This window comes from Trypanosoma cruzi, genomic scaffold, assembly GCF_000209065.1.
Source record: "Trypanosoma cruzi strain CL Brener 1047053517145 genomic scaffold, whole genome shotgun sequence".
NCBI classification, from domain to species: Eukaryota; Euglenozoa; class Kinetoplastea; order Trypanosomatida; family Trypanosomatidae; genus Trypanosoma; species Trypanosoma cruzi.
In genome coordinates, this window is record NW_001849571.1 from 1 (window position 1) to 14374 (window position 14374).

Here is a 14374-nt window from a genome sequence, read left to right on the forward strand (position 1 = left end):
CCGGGACTTGATCCCTTCTAGGCATCCTCAATGGCAGCAGAGTGTGCAATGAACTCATTCGCATCAAAGACGTGACGTGGAATCGGCCCCACTTTATCCATGCGTTCTTTGACCATCTTCCAGCACTCCGCCTGTTTCTCCGAAGTCTCGTCACGCTTCATCCATGCACACATCGCCTTCACATCCATCTCGGCGGGGCAATTCACGATGTTTCGCGCCGCTCCTTCTTGTGTCTCCCATTCATCATAGTTGCCCACGTTTGGCGATGACACCACAATCATGCCCCATCCAACATAGGGCGCAAAACCTGCGTCGGGCGGTGTCCCTTGCCTTGTCACATCGTAAATAACATACCCATTCATCCTCAAATGCCGCAAAAATTCCTTGGATGCTCCTCTACCCACGTATCTTGTGACCGTCTTGATGGTCTTGTCAAACACGTACATCGTGCTTCCACCAAAACTGTACGCAACCACTTGGAGTTTCTCCGCATCGCAGTGCAGCATCTGGTAGAGGAGGTACGAGCCGGCATTCATCGACTTCCCGATCCCGGGCGTCCCAATCAACACACGTCGCATAGGCGTAAAGTAGGCCTCAGGGTCAGTGCTGAACCACTCGGTCAGGTCATTCCTGACGGTCTGCCAGAATCGCTCCACCTCACAGTTCACATGGCAGTCACGAAGGGATTCATCCTCCTCCCACGAGTACGGCCATCCCTTGTCCGAGGTGAGCACCAGCAGCCTGGGACGCGGTGCACCGGACTGCCCCACACCGTCATCCTTTTCGAGAAATTCGCCAACTGCCTTGTACGTCCATGGCTGCGGTGGTTCCCCCTCCCTCACCTCCATTCCCGTCCCCTCGCCGTCAGGAACTTCCACGACATGGTGCCACCTCGCATTGTACACAGACTCGTACAATCCCTCCAGGTACCTCGGTGCGCTCGGCTTCTTTGGGTTCCTCGCTTCCTCGGCGGCTGCATCCAGGAACCTTTTAGTGATTTCTTGAACATTTGCCTTTACCTCCGCAGTAGCCACCAACCACTTCAGTAGATTGTCCACACCTTTCTCGTAAAGCTTGTTTACATCCTCTTCCATATCCATTTCATCCCTTACAGCCCTCCCCATCCTCGCATAATGATCGGATGCCTGTATTTCGTTCAATACTCCCGCATCGCAAATGTACTTCTTGGGGTCCTTAAAAAACTCCTCCAGTAAGACATCCCGATTGGCGTCCAAAGCGCCCTTGCCGTCCAATTCCATTGTAAGAAAGTCATTCAGCTTCATTTCATCCACGCAAACCCTTCCTTTAAACACCGCATAATTAATCCCAGTGGAAACGTCAATTCCCAGTTCTTGTCGTTCTCGCCTTTCCCTTTCTTCTTCCTTCCGTCTCTCTTCTCTCAGTGCCTGAGAATAGGCTGTGTTTATTTGTGCCCTTGCAAGAGGAATGACCGTATCCTTTCTTTTAAAGTCCCTCCACTGCCTGAGAGTGATAATATATTCTCTGTTAAGGTTATGTAAGGCCTCCAATAGCATGTAAAACTCCTCACGCTCTATTTTCAGCTCTTGGTATGGTGGCGATGCCTTTATTGTGCTCAATAACACTTCTTCTTGGATGAACTCACTGGGGCTACCCAAAACATCCTTCATATAGACGTTCTCATTGAATTCCTCAACGCCCCTGCCGCCAAAATAATTCCGAAGGAAATCATTCAGCCTCATGTTGGTGATGCGTTCCTTTCCCTCCAGCAGCACTTTATCTAGCCGACTTTCAAGAGTCCACTGCGGTTGCCGTGGTTCCTCCACTCTTATGTGGGTCGCAGCGGGTTGATCCGTGTCGCCATGGGACTCCGGCCTCGCTCTCGTCGGACGATCTCCCTGCGGCACAGCAGACGCTTGACTCTCGGCATTGTCATCCCCGTGCACTCTCTTGCGCTCTCCAGGCATTGTTTCTCCTTGTCTTCGCAGTTGGATTGAGTTAAAAGCTGAACACTAACCACCAATCAAAAAGAAAAAAAAAAGAAAATAGAATAAAGAGAGAAAGAGAAAAAAAAGGAAAATACGCACAGACATGACTGCACAACCACAACAAGAGAGCCATCCACACAGTGTGACAGCACAAAGTGGCCTCCATCACGCAATAATAATAATAAATGTACATTTCAGCAAAAAATAGAGGTAAGCCAAAAAAGAAACAAATGAACAGCGAGGCTGCCAGTGCAGTGAACAATCGATGGCTGTGCTGCGCATTGCAGAAGTGGCCCCGCATCCTTCCCGCATACCAACCATCACCGCATACTTACTAATTCCGCGTGTTACACGTCACATGGCAGCGTAATCAATCATACGGCTCGCACTGGATGCACGGTCCAGCAGGCTCAGCGAGTCTGAGCAGGTGTCACCAGCCATGGGTTGCAACGGCGGTGCAGGTGGTTGGTACGACGACGTGCGGGTGGTGCCTGAGGCATACGACGATAACGTCACGTTGTAGGGCTTCTGCGTCTCTTCGGCGCTCTCCTCGTCATCGCGCAGCAGCGCCTCCAGCCCACCACGCTGCGGCTCGCGCAGCTCCTGCCAGTGGCGGTCCTCCACGTACCACAGAGCCATGCAGTACGCAGAGACCGCAAGCAGCAAAGCCGCCATGCAGAAGTACTGGGAATGGCAGCAAACAGCACGGGCGGATGACGGACGACGCCCCCTCGTGCGAGGGTGAAGAAACGTGGAGAAGGAGTCAGCCGCACAACGCACGCAGAAGCAGCGTCATCCACGCTGCTCCGCAAGAAACTGCCGTGCGCACAGCACACAGGCAGCCGCAACGAGAAGAACGGGGCGCACCCAAGCCCACGGCACAGTCGGCCACGGCTCTGTCCTCACAGATTGGCATCATGCCGCACAGCAGGCTGCAATGGATGGTGCCCCGCACACACAACGAGGCACGCCGCACACCGTCCCCTCCCTTTGCAGAAGAGGCAGAAGACCGAGCCAGGCACCCCGTCGCTCCCGTCCCATCGCTGAGGGGGACACAAACAATCGTCGTTGCGGACAATCGGTGCCTATAGCAGGGAAGAAAAGAAGAAGAAACGGGGGCATGTCAGCAGCACAGCCGGCAGAAGGACACTCAACCGGACACGGTAACACAAAGTGGCAGTGGAGCACTGCACAAACGGAAACAAGTCGCAGCGAGTTACCAAAAAGAAAAAAGAAAAAGAGTGTGAGTCCAGCAGGACTCCCGGAAAACAAAAATGGAAAAGTATCTCTTAGCAGCGGTTTGCATTTCATCTGTCCCAAAGCACAGAGGGACTGGGTGTATACATATATTGCCCGCAAAAAAGAAAAGACACTGCATTGTTCCACCAGCCCGCACAACATTCTCTACATTTTATTGCGACATCCGGCCTGTTCCTCCGGTCCTCTTTTGTGCGGTACGTGGGACGCGCAACAAAAAGGCCGTCGTCGCGTGTGGGCAACAGAACCAAAAAAAAAAAAAAAAAACGGCAGTCATGGCTGAGCATAACAGGCAAAAATTACAACAATACAAAAAAAAAAAAAACAGAAAAAAGGGATGCCACTGAACCCAACAAGCACAAACAGCAGACAAAAAAAGAAAGAAAAAGCAAACATGGGTATATTAAAGAAATTCGGAGAGTGGTACTGGGAGGCTGCAAATTTCGTTTTTACACGAAAAGTCGCAATTGTACCGTTCCTCGCTTCATTCAACAGAAGGCCGCAACGCCCCACAGCCCCAGCAGAAGCAGAAGCAGGGACAGCACTCCACACAGATGCCCACGGACGGTGCTGTCGCCACTGACAGCCCCCTTCACCACTGTGCTCCCAACCCCCTTTGTGATTGGGACGGATGTGTTTTTTGGGTCTGCCGCTGCTGCTCCCGACGAATCGCTGTCTTCTCCTGCAGAACTGCCGGTTGCTTTGACCTTCGCGGAGTCAGTGTCGGCTGCTCCCGACGAATCGCTGTCTTCCCCTGCAGAACTGCCGATTGCTTTGACCTTCGCGGAGTCAGTGTCGGCTGCTCCCGACGAATCGCTGTCTTCCCCTGCAGAACCGCCGGTTGCTTTGCCCTTCGCGGAGTCAGTGTCGGCTGCTCCCGACGAATCGCTGTCTTCCCCTGCAGAACCGCCGGTTGCTTTGCCCTTCGCGGAGTCAGTGTCGGCTGCTCCCGACGACTCGCCGTCTTCCCCTGCAGAACTGCCGGTTGCTTTGCCCTTCGCGGAGTCAGTGTCGGCTGCTCCCGACGAATCGCTGTCTTCCCCTGCAGAACCGCCGGTTGCTTTGCCCTTCGCGGAGTCAGTGTCGGCTGCTCCCGACGAATCGCTGTCTTCCCCTGCAGAACTGCCGATTGCTTTGACCTTCGCGGAGTCAGTGTCGGCTGCTCCCGACGACTCGCCGTCTTCCCCTGCAGAACCGCCGGTTGCTTTGCCCTTCGCGGAGTCAGTGTCGGCTGCTCCCGACGAATCGCTGTCTTCCCCTGCAGAACCGCCGGTTGCTTTGCCCTTCGCGGAGTCAGTGTCGGCTGCTCCCGACGACTCGCCGTCTTCCCCTGCAGAACTGCCGATTGCTTTGACCTTCGCGGAGTCAGTGTCGGCTGCTCCCGACGACTCGCCGTCTTCCCCTGCAGAACTGCCGATTGCTTTGACCTTCGCGGAGTCAGTGTCGGCTGCTCCCGACGAATCGCTGTCTTCCCCTGCAGAACCGCCGGTTGCTTTGCCCTTCGCGGAGTCGGTGTCGGCTGCTCCCGACGAATCGCTGTCTTCCCGCTTCTCCAGTGCCGCAACTTCACTGTCATTGAAGCAGCGGCCGTACAGCAAGACGTTCCTCACTGTGAAGCAGCCTACTGTTCCTTCCAGGTTTACCCCGTCACTCCCAAAAAAGATTTGAGAGACCATTTCAGGTATCTTCTCCTGCGCAGGCACCCCATCCCTAGGAGGAGTTCCCAAAGTAAATGGGTGTTTCTCCACCAAACTCCCCAAAAGCTGCCCATCAACGTACGCCCTGCATTCACCGTTCCGCACCGTGAGCACCACTCGGTACGCCTTCCCCGCCTCCCACGCAATTGTTCCTGCACCCTTTCCTTCCCCTGCCTCCGTCCTCCAGTGCTTATGCTCGTCGTACCACAGATTCAGTTCTCTCCAGGTTGAGCCCACCACGCTCACGCCCAGCAAAGGTGTGATGTTCTCTGGGGCTTCGTTGATGGTCACCGTCGCCACAACAGTAAGCTCCTCATATCGGGGACTGTACAGTACATTATTATAATTACTGCCGGCCGGCCAAAAAATATGTGCATCAACCCCTGTCACCTCAAAGCCATTATAGACCTTCTTCACCCCCTTCTCAGACACCGTCGCTCCCACACCACCGTACTCGTCATTCCAGTGAGTGCTGTTGCCATTGTCAGAAAAGAAAGCAACCAGCCCATCCGTTGGCAGGCGACCAACGCAGGCAGCATCTTTTGATGCACTCTTCCCGGCACTGGAGCTGCAAAGCGTTGAGACCCTGTCATCCACAGCTTTCCAAGTTCGCAGCAAGGAATTGATTTGCCGCATCTGCTCCGTGAGGCGCGTGAAAAAAAGACCGCCTGATGCTCCATCCTCACCATACTTCGCGTAGAGAGCAAACAACTCGCCTTTTTTGTGCAGCAGGGTGATGAAAAGGCTTGGGTCAAAAGAACCAGCAAATATTGGTCCAACGTCATGTGCGCGAACAAAATCAGAGAGGAACAGGTGCATTACTGTGCGTGCACCTTGTGTATCGTCTGGAACATACTCGAACGACATCTGGGTGTACAACAGCACACTCTTGCTCCCAATGGTCGCCGTTATGATGTCAGTGCCTCTGGGGTGCATGGGGAACAAACCCAATTGACTCAACAGGCGTGGGAATGTCCCCACCATCCTTGCCCATGTCTTCCCCATGTCAACGGATTCGTACACCCTGAGCTGCTGAGGAATAAAAGAACCCGAGGTGACCATGAGAAGTTTCCCCTGCCACTCGAGGAGAGTGAAATCTGTACACTCATTAGCAATCGCAGCGGCGTCCGGAAATGTCCAAGTGTCCCCATCGTCCTCGGAGTAGATGACTGTGCAGGTTCTCTCCTCTTTCTCTGCCTTCTCGCTGACTGCCACGAGAGGGAAGACAACCGTCGTGCCCCCAACTGCAATGCCTCTGGCCCCACGAGCGGCCTCCAACACATTCCATGAATGCTTCCCCATCAATGTGAGTAGCGTGGACTTCAACGACCGTGGGCCCTCCCACGACACTGTTTTCCCCCCTGGTACCGCCGTGGACGCCGTAACGTCACCCACAAACAACTCAAGGTCCCAGGAATATGAAGTCTGCAAAGGCACACTGGACTGCCCGGTAAAGTTTGAAAAAAGAAGAAATATTTTGTTCGCCTTCACCACAGCCTTGGGGCCAAACAGAAACGTACGGTATCCGCCTTTTTCGAATTGCTCAAACACAGTCTTCGGCGTCCACTGTTTTGCCGCCCATGTAACGTCTTTTTCCAAATTACTGACGTCCCCGTACGAGTTGTATTTTGCCAAAATGTTATAATACATGCTGCCATAACTTTCGCCATACTCACCAATGGCAAGTGCAAGCATCGCGCCGTTCACGTCAACGAGGGAATGACCGTGGAATGATAAGACATGTGAATAACCATCAAGCGTTTCTCTCCCTTCTTCAGCAGCGGGCACGGTTACTTCCCCTGGTTTAAAGAGTTCAACCTCTTTCGACTCCATCTGCTCCCCCGCACCCCCGGAGGCGTCAACGCCGCGGCACATCAACACAAAGAAAAGGAGCAGCGCCGCGGAATTAAGCAAACGCCGGGACATTTGGGGTCGTTGTTGTTCACTCTCGCCTCCTTCCGCTGGATCCAGTCACACGGTAACGGTTGTGTGTGCGTCGGGTACCTTGACAGCAGCAACACGTGAGTCTATGTAAATTTGTCGAAGTGTTGTTGATGTGCAGTTCAGTGCCTTCAAAGTGCACAGTAGCAATTAGCTTTTGATCGCCTTCCTCCTTCGTGTGTGTGTAAAAGGTGAGAAGGTGCAAAAAGAGCGGGAGCAAAAAAGAAACAATGGCACCGTCTGCGCACACACACACAGAGAGAGAGGGTCATCACATCATCATCGTCCCGCAGTATTCCCCGCCACGATCCACGCGCACTGAGACAACCGGAGAAAAGGGAAGGAGTGGGGCGAGAAAACACAGTGACCGTCACCGCCAGAAGAAACCACGGCGGGGCGCGTCTGCCACACGGCAACACACACACCGAGCGAGTCCCACGCCCGTCAGGAAAGAAAGCGAGGCACTTCGCTGCCAAATAAAACAACCAACCGGATGCAACAGGGCCCAACCGCTCTGCCGGGCACCCACGCCTCGTCGCCGCCAGTCGTTTGTCCCTGGCGACACTCGCACCCTCCAGCGCAGCCGCTCCGCCGCCGCTCCTGTGGCACCGCCCCCGTGACGACGACGGATGTACAAAACAACGGGCGGAAAGAGCACTCGGAGCCGCACCCCTCAAATAGACGCGTGTGGGGACGGACGAAAGAAACGGCGCGCACATTGCAGCAAACAGCACGGGCGGATGACGGACGACGCCCCCTCGTGCGAGGGTGAAGAAACGTGGAGAAGGAGTCAGCCGCACAACGCACGCAGAAGCAGCGTCATCCACGCTGCTCCGCAAGAAACTGCCGTGCGCACAGCACACAGGCAGCCGCAACGAGAAGAACGGGGCGCACCCAAGCCCACGGCACAGTCGGCCACGGCACAGTCCTCACAGATTGGCATCATGCCGCACAGCAGGCTGCAATGGATGGTGCCCCGCACACACAACGAGGCACGCCGCACACCGTCCCCTCCCTTTGCAGAAGAGGCAGAAGGCCGAGCCGGGCACCCCGTCGCTCCCGTCCCATCGCTGAGGGGAACACAAACAATCGTCGTTGCGGACAATCGGTGCCTATAGCAGGGAAGAAAAGAAGAAGAAACGGGGGCATGTCAGCAGCACAGCCGGCAGAAGGACACTCAACCGGACACGGTAACACAAAGTGGCAGTGGTGCACAGCACAAACGGAAACAAGTCGCAGCACTTTGCTGTAGAATAAACCCTAAAGAAAAAGAAAACTCAACACCGCAACTAAATTTTAAAATAAAAAAAAAGATTCCTCAAAGTGCAAAGAATAGCTCCGGGAAACAAAAATTTGCCATTTTTCATGAGGCCTCGCAAATTCACCCCTCCCTTTTTATTCAAATGACGGCTGTCATGCCCCAAAACCCCAGCAGGAAAAGCAGTAACACGCGAGGCACACACGCATGCACGGTGGTGCCACCGTTTCCTCCATGGAGTCTCAAGCCAGTAATGTTCCAGAAATTAACGTTGCAGTCACCAGAGGACGGTGCTGCATTGTGCGTTCAGCAAATCGTATCCGTTTCAAATGTGGTGCTTTTATTAGCCGGTGCAGTGTCGACTCCCTGTGGCGCCCCTCCTTATCGTTTCCAAGAGGAATTTCAGCTGCACCAGACTAAGAAGTCTTGGGGATGCCCTTCGTGGAATTCCGTTCGGCGCCATTGTGTGGAGCAGGAGTGGTATCTAAACCCACTGTTGTCTCGCGAGCAGCGTCCTCTTCTTTGAGGTCAGTCGTGTGTTTTTCACTGCTGGTCTCAGGTACATGGGACGGCAAATCTTCACTCTCAGCCGTAAGCGGATTGCCTTGCCGCATTTGGCGCACAGTGGCCTCTTGCTGCGGCGACCTCGATTCACCATCACCAGTCGGCTCTTCTTTCGCCACCACCTTCCCTTTTTCCTCCTTTTCATCTTTCGTCGTGGAAGAGATATGATCCCCACAGGATAATCCAGCATCATCATTTGAGTCCATCGCCTTTCGTTGCCGTTGCAGGCAGTGTTTGCGCATTTTTCTTTTTTTGGATCATTCGTCTTCGTCGGTTCGCAGTTGTTCCTCTGCAGGTACTGGGGAACTTGGGTGCATAAAGTGATGGTGGATTTACCGTATCCTGGGTGGAGGTATTCCCAGAAACAGTGTCCCTTGTGCCTTCCTGCCTGAGAAACAGACCTTGTAACCGCGGATGGATGCACATTTAGGTACCCGCCTACATATCGTTAACGAAAATTTGCCTCAAACGTTCCGCTCGGAGGTAGCCTTCACAGCACCGCCGGATACCGTCTGACCCTCCAACTCTGTGGGTGGATTTGCCAGCAGCAGGTGGTGTTGGAAGCGTGACGTTGCCGGCTGTGAGTCTCTCGGTGTCTTTCTCCGCCAATTCGCGGATGCACAAAAAAAAGAAAAAAAAACGTTGCGCACCGTCAAAGGACTGCTCTCTCCCGTCATCCTGCTGTTCCCCACCAATGTGGAGGCGTGCGAGTTCCTACTCGAATTGAGGAAAAAGCCAGAATAGACCTCTTCGCAAATGGTCCTCCCACCAACACGTGCATATACCATTCGTCGCTTACACACATTTCCCTCACGGCCACCCTGTTACGTTCTGTTTGATGTCCCCAAATTACCGACCATCATCGTCTAACAACGCCGGACCTCTTACCGTTCAATGTTACTTCACACCTCCTGTCCTTCGTTTACGAGAAGCCCAACTGCACAGTACGGCTGCCCTCCTTTGGCACGCCGTGGATATTCGCTGTCGCCAAAAGAGTGGAAATGTTGTTCACAAATTTACACAACTGATTATGCGCCTGTTTGCCGACAAGCCACTCAGTTCCTGCCCCAGCGAATTCAAACGTCACACCCCGCTCCGCACCTGTCAATGTCCCATGAACGGTTGCGTTCACGCAGAGGTACTCGTCCCTCCGCTCGGTACCGGTTAAGTTACCAAACAGCTAACAAGCCCCTCATTGGAAGCAGGACAATTACGCACACGTTTTGTACGCAGATCAACCTTGCCATTGGGCCTGCAAGTCCGTAGGGCGGTGTCCACTTCCTTCCGGCTCCTCTCCACATCCATTATCCAGTTCATCTGCTCACTCAGGCGCACAGAAGCAAGAATGTGTGACACTCCTTCAGACCTCTTTTCGAGCAGTGAAATAAATTCGTTGCCAACGCCATAAAGCCGGACACTGGAGATGACGTCACCACCCGCAGTAAATATTGAGAGTCAAAATCATAAATGCGTTGCATGTCGGTTGCCAACCATGCACGCAACCTTTTGCTTCGTATTTTCGTCCGAACACGCCGTCGTGGAAAGAAGTGCGCTCCGCCTTTCAATAATTACCGCAATGATAAAACCGTTCTGGACGCTGTATTAGCTTCCAATATGTGACTCGCCAAACACAAAATAAAAAAAAACACCCACCCATAAAAACCTGTCTCACGCCCGAAGGACGCGTACAAAATATGTTTTTCTTTTTTCTCGTGTTCTCTCAAACAAATCCGATGGACCGCAGACGGCACGGCAACACCTGCCCCCAGACCTCGTGGTGTTACAACTGTGTGCCCCAGTAATACGCGGCTGGTCCGGGCGCTGGTCGATGCCGTCAGCCCTGCGTCAGCAACAACAATCCCATGAGGGCAGCATTGCTGGCTCTTGGCTTCCCCGGATAATACAGGGCAACCGGCCCTGGCGCCATGATGTTGCAGTCAAGCATGAAATCGCAAGAGAAATCAATGTTGGCGCCAGCACGAAAATGCCGCCTCACCATCAATGGGATGCGGCACTCACTCCATGCAGCCACACGGAGTGCACCATTTCCCCAATAGAACTTATCCTTCGTCGTCCATCCCTTAAAAATGCTTCTGTTAGTGATGGGCCTTAGAACACAATAGAAGAAAATGGAAAATGCAGTAACACTGCGACACCGCCAGCCACAATGATTCCCTCATACCGAGGCAATTCTCCAATTATGCCTCTTTTGCGCACACACAATTAACATACCATATAGAAATCACCCAATGTTTTTCACCGGAAACCAACCAACCCCACTCCCTCCCTAATTTTCTTCTGTCACTGTTATGATCGATAGCGTTGGACTGTTCTGACATCTTTTTGTAACACTGTCACCTGGTGCTGGTGCACCCGCACCGTATGCACACAAAAAATTATCCAAAAACATATAACTCCCACAATATTTCTTTACCACAAATCGAAATTGCCCCTTTCCCCATTTTTTTTTCCTACTTCGACGGTTCTTCCACACTTCGGAGAGCTTCGTCTCTTCTAAATTCTCCGCATGATATTGACACTTGGTACGGGCGCACCTCTTCCCTCCAGAACGCCGCCATTTCACGGCCTTCATCGTCGCTCACATTATTGGAATTGACGACATCACATCTCTGCCAGCCAGCCATTCATCGGCGTGCTGCAAATAAATAATCTCCCACGACATGTCTCGGTATAACTCCTCCCAGCCATTAAAATATGCCGCCAGGCACTCAGTGAACTGCCTCACGGTGCTGGTTGTGGTGTGGTGCCCACCCGCCGTAGCCATCCGCAGCCCAAACAGCGTCATTGGATTTGAGTCCACAAAGAAAAAGCCGTCCACCAGCGGAAAGCTTGCTCCCGCCGGTATGCGCAGCAGCCGATGCTTTATATTAGTATTTGTATGGTATTCCATTGCAACCACTCCACATATAGCTCGGTGCGGTGCCCTTCAGGGTTCGCCTTCAGCACCGCGCACTGTCCTCCACGGCGTGCTGGTGGCCTCAGCTCCTTAACGTCCTCTAATAATGCACCGACAAACTCCCAAAAAAATTAATGCGCGCAAGCCAAACCTTCCCGTACATTCAGACAAAAGAGCATTCCTCTTCCCCAATACTAGCAACAGAAAAGAAAAATACCTTTCTCACTCATCACGTTTCCCAAAATAGTGCGGTATTCGACGCCCGAGGCAAAAAGATATCGGTGCGTTGAGAAATACCTCAGCACCGACTTCTCCTCTTGCTCGGACAACCCTCACGAGCTTTTGAGACGGATCCTCAGAGTCCCACAGTCTCACTCCTCCATGTGTAAAGTGCTCTTCACCATCCCGGGACTTGATCCCTTCCAAGGCATCCTCAATGGCAGCAGAGTGTGCAATGAACTCATTCGCATCAAAGACGTGACGTGGAATCGGCCCCACTTTATCCATGCGTTCTTCGACCATCTTCCAGCACTCCGCCTGTTTCTCCGCAGTCTCGTCACGCTTCATCCATGCACACATCGCCTTCACATCCATCTCGGCGGGGCAATTCACGATGTTTCGCGCCGCTCCTTCTTGTGTCTCCCATTCATCATAGTTGCCCACGTTTGGCGATGACACCACAATCATGCCCCATCCAACATAGGGCGCAAAACCTGCGTCGGGCGGTGTCCCTTGCCTTGTCACATCGTAAATAACATACCCATTCATCCTCAAATGCCGCAAAAATTCCTTGGATGCTCCTCTACCCACGTATCTTGTGACCGTCTTGATGGTCTTGTCAAACACGTACATCGTGCTTCCACCAAAACTGTACGCAACCACTTGGAGTTTCTCCGCATCGCAGTGCAGCATCTGGTAGAGGAGGTACGAGCCGGCACCCATCGACTTCCCGATCCCGGGCGTCCCAATCAACACACGTCGCCTAGGCGTAAAGTAGGCCTCAGGGTCAGTGCTGAACCACTTGGTGAGATCGCCCTTGACGGTCTGCCACAATCGCTCCACCTCACAGTTCACATGGCAGTCACGAAGGGATTCATCCTCCTCCCACGAGTACGGCCATCCCTTGTCCGAGGTGAGCACCAGCAGCCTGGGACGCGGTGCACCGGATTGCCCCACACCGTCATCCTTTTCGAGAAATTCGCCAACTGCCTTGTACGTCCATGGCTGCGGTGGTTCCCCCTCCCTCACCTCCATTCCCGTCCCCTCGCCGTCAGGAACTTCCACGACATGGTGCCACCTCGCATTGTACACAGACTCGTACAATCCCTCCAGGTACCTCGGTGCGCTCGGCTTCTTTGGGTTCCTCGCTTCCTCGGCGGCTGCATCCAGGAACCTTTTAGTGATTTCTTGAACATTTGCCTTTACCTCCGCAGTAGCCACCAACCACTTCAGTAGATTGTCCACACCTTTCTCGTAAAGCTTGTTTACATCCTCTTCCATATCCATTTCATCCCTTACAGCCCTCCCCATCCTCGCATAATGATCGGATGCCTGTATTTCGTTCAATACTCCCGCATCGCAAATGTACTTCTTGGGGTCCTTAAAAAACTCCTCCAGTAAGACATCCCGATTGGCGTCCAAAGCGCCCTTGCCGTCCAATTCCATTGTAAGAAAGTCATTCAGCTTCATTTCATCCACGCAAACCCTTCCTTTAAACACCGCATAATTAATCCCAGTGGAAACGTCAATTCCCAGTTCTTGTCGTTCTCGCCTTTCCCTTTCTTCTTCCTTCCGTCTCTCTTCTCTCAGTGCCTGAGAATAGGCTGTGTTTATTTGTGCCCTTGCAAGAGGAATGACCGTATCCTTTCTTTTAAAGTCCCTCCACTGCCTGAGAGTGATAATATATTCTCTGTTAAGGTTATGTAAGGCCTCCAATAGCATGTAAAACTCCTCACGCTCTATTTTCAGCTCTTGGTATGGTGGCGATGCCTTTATTGTGCTCAATAACACTTCTTCTTGGATGAACTCACTGGGGCTACCCAAAACATCCTTCATATAGACGTTCTCATTGAATTCCTCAACGCCCCTGCCGCCAAAATAATTCCGAAGGAAATCATTCAGCCTCATGTTGGTGATGCGTTCCTTTCCCTCCAGCAGCACTTTATCTAGCCGACTTTCAAGAGTCCACTTTGGTTGCCGCGTTTCCTCCACTCTTATGTGAGCTGCAGCGTCGGAACCATCACAAGAGCCACGGCGAGGCACCATCACAACACCCGTGCGGTGAAGCATCCCACTCGCACCGCCCAACTGCGGCCAGCAGGTGCCGCGGGCTCCAAAGGACAGTCGCGCCTGTTTCGTCCCGCAGTCCCAATGACGTTGGGCGTGGCACTCGCATGGCGGGGCTGTCGGTGCGCCATGCAGCCGCACTGCAACGCCTGTCGGTGAAGCAGCCGAGGCCCACCGCCCCCGCAGCAACACGAGGCGTGCAACCAACCCCAACACCGCCACATTATCGCCCTTTTTTACTTTGTTTTATTCACGTTGTCGGTCTGTTTGCCTCATCACCGACACCAAAAATAAGTGCACACCTTCACAAAAGGGAAGGAACAAAGAGAAAAGGAGGCAGGATCCCACCGTCCCGCCGCGGGCCAACACTCTCCTCCACCCACCACCACTGCCGCGCAGGAGACCGCAGTCACATCGCAGAGTCAGCACCACAATGTGCACCACACCACCGTGCACTGAACGATGGGCGAGACGCAGCCATGCATCG

At 53.2% G+C, this 14374-nt stretch overlaps 4 protein-coding genes and 2 pseudogenes across 4 annotated transcripts, besides 8 other annotated features; all 6 read right to left on the bottom strand.

The window, feature by feature from the left end:
- Nucleotides 1–4757: a sequence feature (heterozygous, Esmeraldo-like haplotype).
- On the bottom strand, nt 18–1946 carry Tc00.1047053506961.10 (retrotransposon hot spot (RHS) protein, putative; the record flags this gene model as incomplete). The annotated part of the gene is made up of 1 exon (XM_813296.1): nt 18–1946. The coding sequence occupies one exon, from the start codon at nt 1944–1946 to the stop codon at nt 18–20; it is 1929 nt and encodes a 642-aa protein (XP_818389.1).
- Nucleotides 2005–2059: a sequence feature (A-rich).
- On the bottom strand, nt 2322–2642 carry Tc00.1047053506961.20 (dispersed gene family protein 1 (DGF-1), putative; the record flags this gene model as incomplete). The annotated part of the gene is made up of 1 exon (XM_813297.1): nt 2322–2642. One exon carries the CDS (start codon nt 2640–2642, stop codon nt 2322–2324), a length of 321 nt encoding a protein of 106 aa, XP_818390.1.
- Tc00.1047053506961.25 (trans-sialidase, putative) lies at nt 3713–6847 on the bottom strand (the record flags this gene model as incomplete). The annotated part of the gene is made up of 1 exon (XM_813303.1): nt 3713–6847. The coding sequence occupies one exon, from the start codon at nt 6845–6847 to the stop codon at nt 3713–3715; it is 3135 nt and encodes a 1044-aa protein (XP_818396.1).
- Nucleotides 4758–6128: a sequence feature (areas merged during assembly that could not be assigned to a particular haplotype. This can correspond to areas where the two haplotypes were merged or to regions with more than two copies in the genome that were merged during assembly.).
- Nucleotides 6129–6210: a sequence feature (heterozygous, non-Esmeraldo-like haplotype).
- Nucleotides 6211–6354: a sequence feature (areas merged during assembly that could not be assigned to a particular haplotype. This can correspond to areas where the two haplotypes were merged or to regions with more than two copies in the genome that were merged during assembly.).
- Nucleotides 6355–8346: a sequence feature (heterozygous, Esmeraldo-like haplotype).
- Nucleotides 8153–8174: a sequence feature (AT_rich).
- Nucleotides 8347–14374: part of a sequence feature (areas not merged during assembly with more than two copies in the genome that could not be assigned to a particular haplotype) that runs on past the window's edge.
- Nucleotides 8537–8926, bottom strand: Tc00.1047053506961.30 (uncharacterized protein; the record flags this gene model as incomplete). The annotated part of the gene is made up of 1 exon (XM_813298.1): nt 8537–8926. One exon carries the CDS (start codon nt 8924–8926, stop codon nt 8537–8539), a length of 390 nt encoding a protein of 129 aa, XP_818391.1.
- On the bottom strand, nt 9607–10341 carry Tc00.1047053506961.35 (annotated as a pseudogene).
- On the bottom strand, nt 11284–13890 carry Tc00.1047053506961.40 (annotated as a pseudogene).